Below are 16,282 nucleotides of genomic sequence, written 5' to 3'. Positions count from 1 at the left end.
CATGCAGTCACAGGAGGGCGCTCTTTCAGATTAAATATGGCTGCAGCCTAAAGTCTCGTCCTGAACAATTTCTGTGTCATATTGTTGCGAATAATCTTGTTTTACAGCAAAAAAAAATTGTTCACATTGACAATGGACTACGAGATGGAAGAAGATAAGATGTAAGTAATTTTTCATGATAAACCAATGATCGGTGTATTATAATTAGGCCTTTTAATAATGATTAAAATTGTAATTCGGTCGGTGTTTACCTATTATTTTTTTTCCAACAACATAAAAAAAAGTCATACTCATAGGACTAATAATGAACGTAAAAATAGCATTTTGTTTTGTGATTTACATATCGTTTTCCTCTGGTTCATTAAAGGTTTATCGCGAATAGCAAAATATCAAGAGAGGGCGCTGTTGAACCCACATAAATAAAGATGTAGGCGATGCGTGCGTGAGTCGTGCATGACAACATGCACGGCATAGCAAACTGCCCCATATGCCTTCCTACAACGCATTGGGGTTCTGAATCGCGATAAACCTTATGGAGGAAGCCTTTATTAAATTTTAGTTAAGATACCGTTTGCTTTTGCAATTCAGCAAAATCAGACAGACAGGAATCACGATACTCGATTTAAAGGTCGCCTACACGTCGGTGTAGGATACACACGTCACTGAGCATGTTCGCTGAGTCTGCTGACCGAACAACCTGCACTGATTATTGACTAGCATTAGCATTAGACATGTTAGATAGGGGATGCACTATATACCAACAACTCACGACCCCTGACGACAAATTTTAAATGCACTTTAAAAGAATAATCAACATAAGTCATAAGTTAATTAAGTGACGGTGTTTAGTGCGACCGGTTAGTTGACCCAATTCATTTCAATGGTACATAATGCGCCCGGTGCCCTGTTTCATAGAGTAGGTAAGAGCAAGTTGGGTAAGAGTAAGGACAGAGCCTTGCTATATATATGGTTGTTGATATAAAACTTGAGTGTCACTTGAAGGATGGTGTTACTGGTCTTTGTTTTTCTGGCCTAAAAAAGTATAATTGACTTTGACAATCCATTCTTGTAAAAAAAGGCGCCTAACATTGTATTTCTTTTTATTTTTATGATTTTGTCTCAGTTTTTTTATCCTGAGCCGCAGTCCTTTATTCAGGTATCTATTACTTACAGTTAGCTCATGTACATGTACATGTAGGCCTGGGATTACATGGGGTCAACTGCCCCTGTTGCAAGCCCTTGTCTTTGCCTTGGTGCCTTTTCAGAAGTTTCCAAATAAATTCAGATTTTTCAATGGAAGTGCCCATTGCAAAATAAAATGATCTTACCCTTTCAAAGATAAAATTCTAGGTCTGACATTTAGGTCTATTTTGTTAAATAAATGATAGTCGGCACACCCCAGCTAGCATATGAGGGTTTTGTAACAATAACTTCCACTTGTTTGATTTTTAAGTTTTCTTTTTAGCTGTTTAAGCTGTAAGAGGAAAACCCCAAGGGAAAAAACACACGCAATTGGGTAGGGACTGAAAACTCAATCCGCATACAAGTCTGAGGGACGATTTAAACCGGGTCCACAGAAGTGAAGGCAGAGAAAAAAGCCACTGAGCCAACCCGATGCTCTTTCTGTGTCAGTGACACAAAAAGAGGACAGGTTGGCTCAGTGGTTTTTTTTGCCAACTGGTATTGAAATTACTTCCCATAGACTTGCCCTTTACCAGAGGAAAATTGCAGTTGCCCTTCAAGAGCGTAGTTCAAGGCATGCTACATTGTAGTAATGTAATTCTAAATATTCAATTAGGGAATATTTGGGAAAATGTTACTTTTTAAAAATTGTATTGGAACTTTGCAAAGGGCACCACAGCAAAAGCATAGGGCACCTGAGCAATTGCTGCGGGTGCTTTGGGTATTACTTCAGTATTATAATACTAAAAAACTGTACCAACTACCAACAGCTCTTTATTGCTCGTTATCAAGTTTTTATGCGAATTACTATTATTTTGAGTAATCACCAATAGTGTCCAGTGCCTTGATTTTACATTGGCTGGAAATTGCAAAGTATGACTCCCAAATTGCTCACATCACTTAAAGGGTCTATGTACTTTTTGTAGGACAAAAAACACAATGTCCACAGATTTACATAAACTTAAAACAGTTTGAAAATAATAAAATAAAGCTTCCCTGAAAATATTACTTGCTGAGGTGCTGTACTTTTTAAGAAATGAGTATAACACAATGTCATGAAAATAATTTTTGTCTCAGTGATCATGAGACGAAAATTATTTTAGCATGTAAAAACGTATTTTCATGACATTGTTTTACTAATTTCTCAAAAACTACAACACCTCAGCAAGTAATATTTTCAGGGAAGCTTTCTAATATCATTATCTTCAAACAGTGTAAGTTAAATGTTTAATCTGTGGACAATATGTTTTGTGTCACAAAAAGTACCCAAATCCTTTAACATGAAATGAAAAATTTGAGTATATTCAGATTCAAGAATTTTGTTTTAAATGGCTGACAATACCCTTACCTTGGTCCCCCCCCCCAAATAAAAGAAAATAAATAAATAAGAAAAACAACAGTTTTTGGTTAGAGCACAGTTTCTAATGTCATGTCTAATTAATGTTATATTATAAATTTATTTGGTTAGTTAATTAATTAAACTACTGATTTTACTAATAAATTTATGATTTTTAATCAAAGGAAAAGTAGTTTTTGTATGTAAATGAAGTCTTTTGAAATGCATTCGTTTTAACTGAATTTCTGATTTGTAACTAATTTTTGTTTATATACCAATTATGTTCATTTTTATATATAGGCCTGTCATTTCTTTTATTGACATATTATTATAGTACAAAAGTTTCTAATATGCAGTCTTTGATTTATAATTGTTCCACACTCTTGATTTTTTAAAATTTACTTTTGAACAAAGTATCTTGACACAAGTTCGAGTACAGAGTTACTTTCATCACTTTCACCAGTAAACTGTCATTCTGTCATGCACAGTTTGTAGTATAGGCCTACTAGCCTATACATGTATATCATGTTTTGCAGGTGCAAAAAGAAGAAGAATCAATCAATAGTCCACTGTAGAGATTGAAACTTTCAGTTAAGCATTGATCCATCAGCGGCTAATGCAGATTAACTCAATACTGACAAAAGCTTCGCATACCAGTCACAGGAATTCACATGGCTGCCATGGATTGATTGTGTCCATCCTGGCCAGTTTCAGATCAATAGTGAATCTACTTTTTACATTGTTGGCCATTTTATTGTTAAAGCTTGCTGTTTAGTGGTGTTGCTCTATGTATCTGAAGGTTATCAGAGCTGTGTACTGTGCAGCTGTATCAGGTTTGGTCTACTGATCTAAGGAAGTTTATCTACCCAACACCAGGGGAAACCCGTGGGGTGTTTCGATGCATTTGTCCCCATGATGGGGAAGATCAGCTACACGTGTATAGCATGGACTTAAGTGTGGACCGTACTGATGAAATTGATATTGTCTTGTAAAGCTACCCACTAGATAACTTTATAGAATCAGAAGACTTCATTTCGACTTTCCCATATGATGGAGATGCAACAAGTTTGAGCTGAATGCATGCTGAACGACCCAATGGCCGATGTGATGATTTCTGCTTTGGTTGTTTGTGAGGAGGACGAAACTCATTTTGTCAAAGTTTTTGTTCTCAAGATGAGATTAGTTTTGAGCAGGTGATTATTGTGTATCAGAGAAAAGCATGAGTCTGGACTTGATAAGTGATAGGGATGGTTTTTCAGCGTTGGAAGATCGCATGTGAGTAGATATTATGGCTTAGTAATATGAAGTACAATATCCTCTTCCCCATGGTGTAATCTTCTACGTGTCTTTACTACTAGGGTCTTCCACCCAAAAGTACAAATTAGTGCTTGGTTAACACACTGCAACTCAACGTAAAAACCGTATGCAAATTCACACGTTATTATAAAATAAGGGAATCAATGTGTGGTGAAGAAGTTTTCAACTAGTAGTTTAATCCCATTGAGGCCTGGTTCTTGATAATTTTACCGAGAGGAAGTCGAGGTAAACTATTAAGAACCAGGCCTCAGCGGGTTTAAACCACTAGTTGAAAACCGATTCAACACACTTTGATTCCCATTCATAAATAGGTTTTTGGTCAAAAAAACATCAACACTTTTTGTCTAAAAGTAAAACAAATGCAAAAATTATAATTGTTCAATGATATCTTTCAACACAATACCCCGCCAGCTATGAAATGGTAAGGCCCTCCGCCGCTCTCGGGTAAACAACTCCTTATAAGGGAATGATGTGCGAATCGCGCGTATTCTGTCATGTGGCACATAAAGAAACTGTCTTATAAGCACAGGTGCAAGCTCGTGTGTCTCGCCCATGTTTCAACATTTTTTACCGGTCATAAACAAAGGCTTGTATACTCACGTGACGCGTTCTCCACCAATAGGAATAGCGAAACTGTCTGAGGTATTTATTAATGCACTCTAAAAAGAACTAGATATTATTAAATTAATTAGTAGCCATGCAATTGCAAAGCATTATGAGTTTAGCTTTGGTACAATCCTGAATAAACCATCAAACCAAATACACACGGTCAAATCATAAAGCTGCATTTCCAGGAAGTACAAAATATACCAGTTGTGCCATTATGAAAAATGTTCCTTTAAGCTCCATGGTCATGTATTACTTAGGGGAAAGCAGGTCAGTTCATCAGGGTTGACAGAATTGCTGTACACCCAAACCCGAACACAGTTACAGAAACTATCCAATGCGTATAGTTCAGTCTAGCAGTTCACTACACTTTTAGGTATGTTTGATAGCTATAAAACATGGTTTGTCCTACGTAGTATACAAAAACAGTGGAGCTTTTTTATTGTATAAATAAATAGTGGAGCTTTTTTATAGTGCACAACAAAAACTTGCAAAGCATACAATTTGAAATAGAGTGTGAACGAATCGGTTTTGAGTTTATTTGGAAGACCTTGCCGGCGGGCTTGTTGAATGGCAAGTGGGAGATAGTAGGGCCAATTTGAGCAAAACTGCAGTCACACCAAGAGAATTGAGATCTGGGAACTTGAAGAATGGAGGAGTCTGACAACCTTTGCCAGGAGGATTGTGGGCCTGTACTGTACTGAATTCTGCCTACGGAGTGGTGTGGAGCGATGAATTGCAGAGTAGCAACAGATTTTACCTTTCTGCTTCAAAGTAGAAAAATGTGTGTAACTTTCTGCATCATGTACGATTAGTTGTCTGAATACACCAACCCTAATGACCTTAGTTTTTGTTAAGGATTGTACGCCTATTGAATTATTGAATTGAATAATTATTATTGAATTATTATTATTATATTATTATTAAAAGAATAATCTTACTACTTCAAAATATAAAAAAATTACAAAATTCTGCATTGTTTGTTTAGTTGTAACCACCAACCCTAATGACCTTAGTCTTTGTTGAGGCATATTGAATTCTGCATTTTGTAATGTCAGCCATGAATTGCGTGGTAAACCAGCAACAGAATTGCTTCAAAGTATAACAAAAAAATAACAAATGTATGTAACATTAGCCCTACATAATATTTACCTCTGGTACCGTAAAGCAGCATCTGGTTGAAATAACCCCTATCCACAATCCTTTTGCTGATGCTACTCAAGCAAGGTACATGTAATTACATTGTGTACCAATTCAAGGTGACTGTTTCTAGCGAGAGACATTCCGTGTGTAATACCGGTACTTGTAGTCCTGCTAATGGAAAGCTGTTTCGCTGAACTGTTGCCCACTAAACCTTATGCATTGACGTCATCCAGCTGCTTTCTCAGAGGTAAAATGATGACGAAACAATCAAAACGCACAGATTTGTACGCGCAACGCTCAGGTTTTGCCAATTAATGGCCGTTGTTTATCTACAGGTGGAGGCACCATACTGATACGAGTTTGACATCATGTGCAACACATGTAGGTCCATGTTTATCTGTTGTTTACTTGGTGTCTTTGTAACAAAAAGTGTACCCACGAAGCCATGATTGTAGCTGTGCGCTTTTGCAAAGTATCTTCCAGAATATTTTAAGAGTCTGATTTTGTTTATCTTTTTTTACTTTAGGGGTATGGATGCAATTCCAGGCAATGTGAGCCTCATCAAGGACAAGCAGAACCTGATTGGTATCAGCATAGGAGGAGGTGCACCACTGTGTCCATGCCTCTACATTGTACAGGTGGGTACCGGGCCCAATTTCATGGCTCTGCTTACCGTAAGCGTAAAATCGATGCGTAAGGAAGCAGGGAATTCTGTGCTTACGGCAAGCGTATTTCAGGCATTAACCAGGAGCATGTTGTCACCTACTCTTACGGCTGAAATGGGGTTACCCCTTCACAGTCAGTTAGGATGAATGGTATCAAAGAGCATGGCCCGGTAGAGCAAAATGCACTACCTTCCCAACTTTTTATTAAACAATTGTGGTTAAGTGCCTTGCTCTACCGGGCCAAGTGTCAAGATCAGGATTCGAACCAACACTCTACTGCTGACAACATCACAGCTTGGATTTGGACAGTGACTTGGATCGCTCGGCCACGACACGCCGCAAAGTGTCATGGTTGAGTGGTTAAGAGCACCAGACTCAATATTATTATTAGATCAAACGTGATATCTTTTTCCATATTAATACACCACAGTACATGGAAGTGAAAAGTTTCTCAAAATACATTAAAATTATCGAAAGATGTTGTAATTTTTTCAAGTAGTTTTTTATTGCCATCAATTTGTAGAGTCATTACCAAATGTATACAGACCCTTTAAGAGTGAAGGTACTTCTAAAAGACAAAATAATGCACTGTTATTTGTTTTGGTTGCTTCAGGTATTTGATAACACGCCTGCCTCCAAGGATGGTACTTTGGCATCAGGGGACGAGATAGTTGGAGTTAACGGTAAATCAGTTAAAGGGAGAACTAAAGTGGAAGTAGCTCGCATGATACAAGCTATCAAGGTAATGCAAATCATCCTTAGAGGCATAAGTAACAGCTTATTTATTTAAGCAAAATATTTTTAATGTGTTTGTCTTACATGGAAGGTAGTGGTAGCACTTAAAGCCTAATTACATCAAATATGCATACGCTTTCGAAGCAACAACTACTTTCGGAAAGGTATTTATGTAGTTGCTGCAAAAGCTCATAAATGCAGTTTTTATGTAGTTAGTGAGTCTTTAAGTGCTACCATTTCCTTTGTTTTATCTATTAGACTAACACAGCTATATTTTGTTAAGATACACAAAAACAACCTACAATGTTCAGGCAGTCAAAATAAGATAAAAGTGTAATTTGTGATGCAAGGGAACTATCAGTTGAGGGCTCCATTGTGTGTTAAAAATAACAGTAAATTGGGACATGTTACGGATAGCATTGAGTTCCAGTCTGATTTCTGCATAAGAACAAAATCCCTTAGTCGTTGAAGATGGTGTTTACTGTTTACAATGAATCGGTTTCGGAACGTTATGGTTCACTGTCAAATCATAGTCTGGTTCCTTGCATGGATGCATTGTCATTAAGCTTGGGCGATATCGATTTATTTTATACACGATATATCGCTGACAATATATCGCGATATTCGATATAATCGCGATTAATGAAATTTGACATCATCAGTCTTAAAACTCCAAGTGAAAGTTGTAGAAGAGACAGTCCTAGCATAAGAGAGGTGTTCTAATGACCTATTCTTCTGGTTTTACTCCAAACCTATGGGGTGCAAGATGTCTCAACTAGCAAATACATCGCGATATTTAATCGATGTATCGATTTATCGCGACATATCGATTAAAACCAAATCCATCCGATATCGAAATTGTGTCCAAATTAATATCGCGATATTCGATAATATCGTGATATCGCCCAAGCTTAATTGTCATTGTCGCCTTCCGCCTTCCTCAGTTGAAGCATTTGGCTCATCAGTAGGTGGTTGATTAATCTCAGCATGGACTGATGGTAAGACTTGTTGCTGAACATCTGGTTGTATAGCACCAGTTGGTGGATTACTTCTGGCATATTACTGACTTAAAAAATGATTGGTTGATTGATTGATTTTTTTAGGATAAAAATACAGCAAGAACATGCCAAAAATACAACAGGAAAAAAGACAATGAAATAAGATAAACCAAAATAGAACACAAGATAGAAATACTGCACAAAATTATCCAAGGATAACTCAAAAAGCCAATAACTCAGACTTATTTCTATTTGGGTCCTTAGCAATGAGCAAAATAAAATTGTTTCCCCTTCGACATACCTTGATTTTTTCTCAGACCGTTACCATAAGCACAACATAAATTTTGTTTGGCCTTTGCAGAAAACTGCCACAAAATATGTTCTGCATAACACGAAGCTCTTTGAAATTACGCAATCTCCCCATTATGGAGTCATTTTGGAATCATTTGATCATGATTTTTTTTCCCCCGTTTTATTGTTTTCATTTTCTTCTCCAAAGTCTGAAGTGATAATCAACTATAACAAGCTGCATGCAGATCCTAAACAGGGCAAAAGTTTGGACATCGTCTTGAAGAAGGCCAAGCATCGTATGGTGGAGAATATGAGCTCATCTACCGCCGACGCCCTAGGTCTTAGCAGAGCCATCTTGTGCAATGGTAAGGAAGAACAAAATAGATATTTTTCACGGAGCTCTGGAAAGTATTGAGTATACAATGCTAACACACATCGGTGTACATGGGTAAAACCAAAATTAGTATTCTTTATCCCCGTTGCAAATTTCCATTTTCAAAATCATTGCGGTGTCCCCCTGCTAAAATATAGGATTCAAACTGCCACTAGCCACCGGGCAATCTCGGTGGTCTAGTTAGTAAGACACTGCTCTAGAAATGCAAAGGTTGAGGGTTTGAATCTCACCTGATTTCCTGTGATTTTTTTAAAAGAGCTTGCGAAAATACTGAGTATACGGTGCTAACATGTGGTGTACATGGGTAAAATCAAAATTAATATTCTTTATTCCCGACGCAAGTTTCAATCTATTAAATTGTTGCTGGACCGAATGCTAAAATATGGGATTCGAACTGCCTCTAGCTACCCAGGCAATCTCAGTGGCCTAGTGGGTAAGACACTGCTCTTGAATTGCAAACGTTGATGGTTCGAACCTCACCTGACTTCCTGTGATTTTTGTATACAGTGCTAACGCACATTGATGTATGGGTTAAACCAAAATAAACAAAATAGCTTAAAGGTATTTGAAAATGCTATGATGAGTGCTATAGTCATTGCAAGGAGAGCAAGAAATGTGATGCGATCAATCAAAACAAGTTGTTTGTCGACCAGGTAATGAGATTGCGTTTCATTTGAAAAGAGCATTTGTATGCATGTGGTTAAAAGAGGAGAGGAATCCACAAAGTTAAGATTCTCTTAACTTCTGACATAGACCCATTCCTTTTAGTCATTAGATTGTTATGTTTCTCTAACTCGTTGCAGATGTGTTGATAAAGAAGATGGACGAACTCCAAGGAACATCAGTGATGTACAAGGGTCTTATGGAACATGCTAAGAAGATGCTCAAGGCGTTCTATGACCTCTCTCAGACACACAAATGTAAGTTTGGTTTCTTTTCAAATTGAGAAATACTTGTTCAAGATGCACATAATTTCCCTTGATATTTGAAATAAAAAGTTGCATTCCCTTTTAAATTGATCCCTCTGCTGTCGCTTCCCAGGTTCTTAAACTTTTGTATGATCCGTGGCCATGTGCATTTACAGGTTGTATGGCTTCTGACTGGCACCCCAGAACAAAGATATTGACAAAATTGGGAGACACAAGAGTTTGATAACTCATTTCGGAGAGTTCTTGCACGTTAATCTGAAAGTCCCCCTCTAGTAAATTTGTCTTTGTTCAATCCAAAATTAAAATCATTAAGACTTGTATTATGACTTGTACAGAAACAAAAATAAACCCTGTCAACAACAGTTTTTCCTTTTTGTAATTGGTCTCTCGAAAACTACAACTTTAAAATGAACTTACTCTTTCAAAAACCATGTACAGTGATGTGCTATATTTTGAATCTTAAGTTAGTCCTCATGTTTCTGTGTTTCACTTCTAGCCTTTGGAGAAGTCTTTTCTGTTATCGGAGCGAGAGAACCTCAGCCAAAGGCTAGCGAGGCATTTACAGTGTTTGCTGAAGCCCACCGGAATATGGAGAAGTTTGGCATCCGTCTGCTGAGAACAGTCAAACCAGTGAGTCTGAACATCACAGAGAACGGGCCCAGTTCATAGAGCTCTGCTTAACAGGCTTGGATTTACACAGAAATGGCTACAATGGCCTCTGCTGCCCCTGGTCTTGGCCTTGGTGCCCCTTAAAAAGTTTTCCCTATAGATTGTCAGGTTTCCAATGGAAACAGTATTTTGACTATTTTAAGAACTCACTCTGCGGTAGTGAAGTTAATAACTAGAAGTCCCCTCGATCCACTAAGGCAAAAGAAGTAGTCCTGGCTGATTCCTACCTTCCGCCCGGGACAGGTAGATGTTAAAAAGTAGGACAGGTCTTTTTAGAACTGAAAAGTCTCCCATATTTCGCAAACCTACTCCGAGGTAGTAGAATACAAAGCAAGACAAGTTTTCAAAAGAACATAATCTATCCAGCAAGTAGATACACACATGATGTTGCCATAAACCAAATATATATTGATACCTCACCATGCATTGCCTCAAATCCTATAAACCATTTTATCATCCTCCAGATGCTGACAGACTTGGGTACATTCCTCACCAAAGCCATTCCAGACACCCGCCTCACAATCAAGAAGTATGCCGATGCAAAGTTTGAATATCTGGTTTGTACAACCTTCTCTTATTTATAAAATCAGGTTTTTTTTATATACTTTTTTTTTACTGCTGGTTTTTAAGATATAGTGCATGAATAAATGTGTGGAGTGTCGTGACCAAGTTTAGCAGAGTTTTCCCCCAAACAATGGTCCACTGGCCAAATGCTAATGAAAACACCTGGGTCCAATTTTATGGCTCTGCTTACAATACCGTAAGCGAAGAATCGGATGTTGGAGAAGCAGGGAGTTCTGCACTTATGTCAAGCATATTTCATGATCTTAAACACAGAATTCAGCGGTAAGCAGAGCCATTAAATTGAGCCCTAACGAGGACTAGTGCAAATTCTCTTCAAGTGGTCCGGCTGGTTCGTTAGTGTTGAAAAGCATCCTTATTTCTTTCGAAGTACATGTATGGACTAGTGACATGACAAGCTGACTGGTCATGCTGACTGGTCATGCTGACTGGTCATGCTGACTGGTCATGCTGACTGGTCATGCTGACTGGTCATGCTGACTGGTCATGCTGACTGGTCATGCTGACTGGTCATGCTGACTGGTCATGCTGACTGGTCATGCTGACTGGTCATGCTGACTGGTCATGCTGACCAATCACTAAAACTGTACGTCTGGAGGTCACAGGTTTGGGTTTAATCTCCAACTTGGGCTCCCTGCGTTGCTAACACAATGCAAACGCAGCACTGCATTTGAAGCTCATTTTTTGAGTAGCGTGTTGTTTGCACGCGATGGTGGTTTAAACATCAGTTTGCGCATGGAGCCAGAGCCAAAGATGCGGTTTGAGAAATGCCTTTTTTTTGTAAATTTGTCTTAAAGAAAGTGTACACTATTGGTAATTGTCAAAGACCAGTATTCTCACTTAGTGTATCTAAACATATGCATAAAATAACAAACCTGTGAAAATTCGAGCTCGATCGGTCGTCGGAGTTGAGAGATAACTATGAAACTAAAAACACCCTTGTCACACGGAGTTGTGTGCTTTCAGGTGTTTGATTTGGAGACCTCAAGTTCTAAACTTGAGGTCGCCAAATCAAATTCGTTGAAAATTATTTCTTTCTCCAAGACCACTACAGAGGGAGCACTTTTTCACCAATTTTTATACTATCAACCTCTCCCCAGTACTCATACCAAGTAAGGTTTAATGCCAAAATTATTGTGAGATTTCCAATAGTGTCCACTGCCTTTAAGTCAACTCTAAATTAAGAAATCTTGTTGACAAATTTTTTTTCGTGTATTGCTCCCCTCCAGTCATATTGTTTGAAAGTGAAAGAAATGGATGATGAGGAGTACGCTTATGCAACACTAGGGGAACCACTCTACAGAGTAGAAACAGGAAACTATGAATACAGGTAAGAAACTAATAATATGCTGATAGGTTTTATGTAGACCTGTCTGCAGAAAAATTTGCTCTGTATGAAACACAAAATATTGGATTGGTAGTGATCAGAAAATAAATTGTTTTTTTGTCTTGACATAGTCATGTGAAATTTGATTTCCTGTGTACATGGTGAAGTCCATTTCAAAGGCAAAGTATATCAATGGTTATTGGAACCGTTTGATTACAACTAACATTTGACAATTTAATTTCAAAAGGTGGTCACGTTTTTAGATATCGCTTGGGAGATTAGGTACTTTTCTAACAGATTCATCTTTCTTCTTCAGGTTAATCTTGAGATGCCGTCAACTTGCCCGAGCTAAATTTGCCAAGTTGCGATCTGACGTCATGGTCAAACTAGAACTGCTAGACCAGAAACATGGTAAATTATTGTTATCATTTTTTTCTCTATTTCTTTTTATGATCAGCACATACGAATAAAGTAATTTTTTAACATTATTTAAAGGATCCATAAACCAAACAAACCTCTCCGTCCTACTAACCTTTTGGTCACCATGCACTGCCTCAAATCCCACATATCATTTGTTTTCCCACACAAGAATATTATTGTTAATAAGTATTGTTTGAAGCTTTGCATGGTGTGGAGAAATAGGAAAAAACTATAAATAAATCGTAAGCGTGCGGGTCCAACCATGTGTAAATCTCTTTTGTGTGAGTGTTGGCTCTAAGAAGAGCAGGTTTGGTCGCTCGCATTTCGAACAGTATACTCGCACGTCTTCCTTCCTATAGTATTGTTTGTTTAGCTTTAGAAGGATGATTTGATACTTTGAAAATTTTGGAATGTGGATGTTTACCGCCGAGTAACTGTTCATATATTCATTGTATTGAATTTGTTTTGGGTACTCTCGCCAACGTCTCAGGAAATTGTCATGAAACAATAATCTAGATTTGTGATGTTTAGTTCCTTAAAATCCTTCTATCATGCTGGGTTTCAAATTTATCGACTTCTCATTTCATATTCCTTCTCTTTTCTCTTTTAGTGCAAGATATTGTATTTCAACTCCAGAGACTCGTCTCGGCCATGGCGACCTATCTTCAAGACTGCCACAAGCAGATGAAAGTTGCCGAGATCTTCCCCATCGAGGTTGATCTCCTGCGCACCACCATCAACTACGACACTAGTGATCAGTTCAACGATGATGATGAGGAGGACGAGGAGGAGGAGGTCGATGCTGTTCTCGAGGCGGAGGAAGATCTCATCTCACCTGCAAGCTGAATGTAGCTCCGTTTTAATCAATAAGCCACCCTTAAAGGAACACGTTGCCTTGGATCGGACGAGTTGGTCGTTGAAAAGTGTTTGAAACCATTTGTTATAAAATGGAAATGGTAAGATAGATAACCTAAAAGTAGAATATAGTGATCCACACAAATTTGCCTCGAAGTTGCGTGGTTTTCCTTTTACTTTGCGAACTAACACGGTCGGCCATTTATGGGAGTCAAAAAATTTGACTCGCATAAATGGCTGACCGTGTTAGTTCGCAAAATAAAAGGAAAACCACGCAATTTCGAGGCATATTATATTATATAGTATATATAGATCATTGTATTCTACTTTTACAACATCTTTCTAACCATATACATTTTATAACAAACAGTTACAAATGCCTTTTATAGACCAACTCGACCGATCCAAGGCAACATGTTCCTTAAAAGGCACTGGACACGTTTGGTCAAAGACGGTATTCTCACTTGGTGTATCCCAACATATGCATAAAATATTAAAGCTGTGAAAATTTTGACACATTGAAGTTGCAAGAGAATAATGAAAGAAAAAGTATCTTTGTTGCACACACTTGTGTGCTTTCAGATGCCTACAATGCTTCAGGCCTTGAAAGGTTTCAGGCCTGAAGTATTTTAATATTGGATTGAAAAATTACCTCTTTCTCAAAAACTACGTTACTTCAGAGGGAGCCACATTTTATACTATCAACAGCTCTCCATTGCTTGTTTCCGAGTGAGTTTTTATGCTAACAATTTTATTTTATAGTAATTTCCAATAGTGTCCAGTGTCTTTAAGCCATGTCTGAACAAGCCACGTGCGACTTAAATAAAGTCTTGTACAATGACTTGCCTAGGCACAAGTTACCACTTACATTTCAATTCCTCCGACTATAGGCAAAGTTGCTATATGTCAAAAGGTTTAGGTCAAGACTTTTCATTGCAACCTCCAGATGAGCAAACCCTGTTATCATTGTGCCATACACACCATCCCTTACTTAACTACCTAAAAGCTTGATCCGAAATATGTGCCATGCAGGCCTGTATGCTTGAAAGGGCAAGGGCACCGAGGCATTTTCTCCTTATTAAAGGGCACCCCATGAGGAAATTGTAAATTTCTACTGAAGCATTTCAAGGGCACCAAGGCATTGACCAGGGGGCACGGAGGCAATCACCTTCGTTGCCTCTGTAAAGTATCAGGCCTGGCCATGAATCTTGCATTCTTTGTGAAACTGAGCCAAGGAGTTGTTTGATGATTCTAGAATCGTTTCATGCTGGTTACATTTAGCAACCATTTATATTTAGAAGAAAACAATTGGGCCAATTTGAATGTTTAGAGCATGCCTTAAGTTGTCTAAGTCTTAATGTTTTAGTGTAAAATAGTGGTCTCTTAGTGTATCGTGTCGATTTCCTCGCTTTGGGGGTCTTCAGCGTTGTGCCTTTGCTGTGAGTGGCATGATCCTGTGTTTTTAACAAACTTCATTTACATGCCTGTCGACAAACTCTGCTTTATCTTTAACTCAAAAAGAAAGCAAAGTGGAAACGAAGCCTGTTTTTTTTATGTTTTTACCCTCACACTCGTTTAGGTATAGGTAAAAAAACAGCTCCTGATCAAACAACTTCTTTTAAGTGTAGACAAATTGGCATGCACAAAATGTACAAAGCTGTTTGAAGAAAGTATGAAATATTACATTTTGTACAATTTTATGTAACTATTGATTCTGTGATTCTTAGAGATATTTTTGGTCGGGTTTGCATAGTGGTATTTTCCCTCGCCTTCCACCTCTAGAACCCTGCTGTGGACAACCTGGATACAGGTTTCAGCCTTCGACTTGGGCCCAATTTCATGGCTCTGCTAACCGCCAAATTCTCCGCTCAAGATCACCATTCTCCGCTTGCACTGCAAGCTTCAAATTTCTGCACTAGCCTTGTAAGCGTAGAATGCCTGGTGACATGGAGTCACCCGCGCATGAGCCAAAATTCCCAGATAACCCGTGCAAAATGCTTGGCCTATAAGCTTGGAACTCCCTGCTTCCCTGTAAGAGGTGATTCTTTGCTTAAGGTAAGCAGAGCCATGAAATTGGGCCCAGAACATTTGCTCTCAAAAATTGCTGGCATTTTGGCCCCAGATCCCCAGCATGGTAAAGTTGCCAAACAGTTATAACACATGTACAAAGTTTCTTTGTAAACGGTACTTCTGTAAGAAAATGTTTCTAATGAATCAAATCAAAACTTGTGACAACTGTTTTATCTCTTACTGCCCTACATTCCTGCGGTTATTAAGCACTAGTTTTTATTACAGTGGTAGCTGTATTTGTAAAATAAATTAAAGTTATTTTTTTTTGAGTGGGGAACTAAGCTCTACAGTACTGCATATTATATCTAACCCAATTTTCTTCTTTTAACAAAACAGTACTGACAATTTTGTTTTACTTGCAATTAAACTAGAAAACGGTCTGGAAGATTTGTATTAGTTTAGAATTGTTTAATAATTATATTGTCATATTCCACCTTCCAGTCAGATTCAAGAAAGTTGTGTAAATATGTAATGAAAAGTAATGCAATGAATACAAATCTATATGATTCCATTCATTTATGTGATATTTACAATTATTTATTTCCTGAATAAACTAATCTATATGTTCCGAAATAGAGTGTTGGTTTTTGCTTTAATCTACAGCTGGTGGAAAGCCATGTGTAATTTCCTATTCTTTTAGAATGTTCCTCTTCCATGGTTAAAGGAACACGTTGCCTTGGATCGGACGGGTTGGTCTATTAAAAGCGTTTGAAACCGTTTGTTATGAAATGCGTATGGTTAGAAAGATGTTTTAAAAGTAGAA

At 37.9% G+C, this 16,282-nt stretch overlaps 1 protein-coding gene across 2 annotated transcripts; it reads left to right on the top strand.

The window, feature by feature from the left end:
* The first annotated feature begins 35 nt into the window (after positions 1–35).
* LOC139944398 (PRKCA-binding protein-like) lies at positions 36–16,084 on the top strand. 2 transcript variants are annotated; one of them, XM_071941410.1, is made up of 10 exons: positions 36–161; positions 6,111–6,222; positions 6,863–6,991; positions 8,482–8,638; positions 9,471–9,587; positions 10,093–10,226; positions 10,730–10,822; positions 12,077–12,177; positions 12,491–12,585; positions 13,205–16,084. In XM_071941410.1, the coding sequence occupies exons 1-10, from the start codon at positions 133–135 to the stop codon at positions 13,438–13,440; spliced, it is 1,203 nt and encodes a 400-aa protein (XP_071797511.1). In that variant the 5' UTR covers positions 36–132; the 3' UTR covers positions 13,441–16,084. The 2 variants fall into 2 exon arrangements, with proteins under 2 accessions (XP_071797511.1, XP_071797510.1); XM_071941409.1 differs by lacking the exon at positions 36–161 and adding an exon at positions 3,295–3,793.
* The last annotated feature ends 198 nt before the right edge of the window (positions 16,085–16,282 follow it).

Source organism: Asterias amurensis, chromosome 11 (genome assembly GCF_032118995.1).
Source record: "Asterias amurensis chromosome 11, ASM3211899v1".
NCBI classification, from domain to species: Eukaryota; Metazoa; Echinodermata; class Asteroidea; order Forcipulatida; family Asteriidae; genus Asterias; species Asterias amurensis.
Note: the sequence above shows the minus strand (reverse complement) of the source record. Positions and strands in the feature narration are given on the sequence as shown.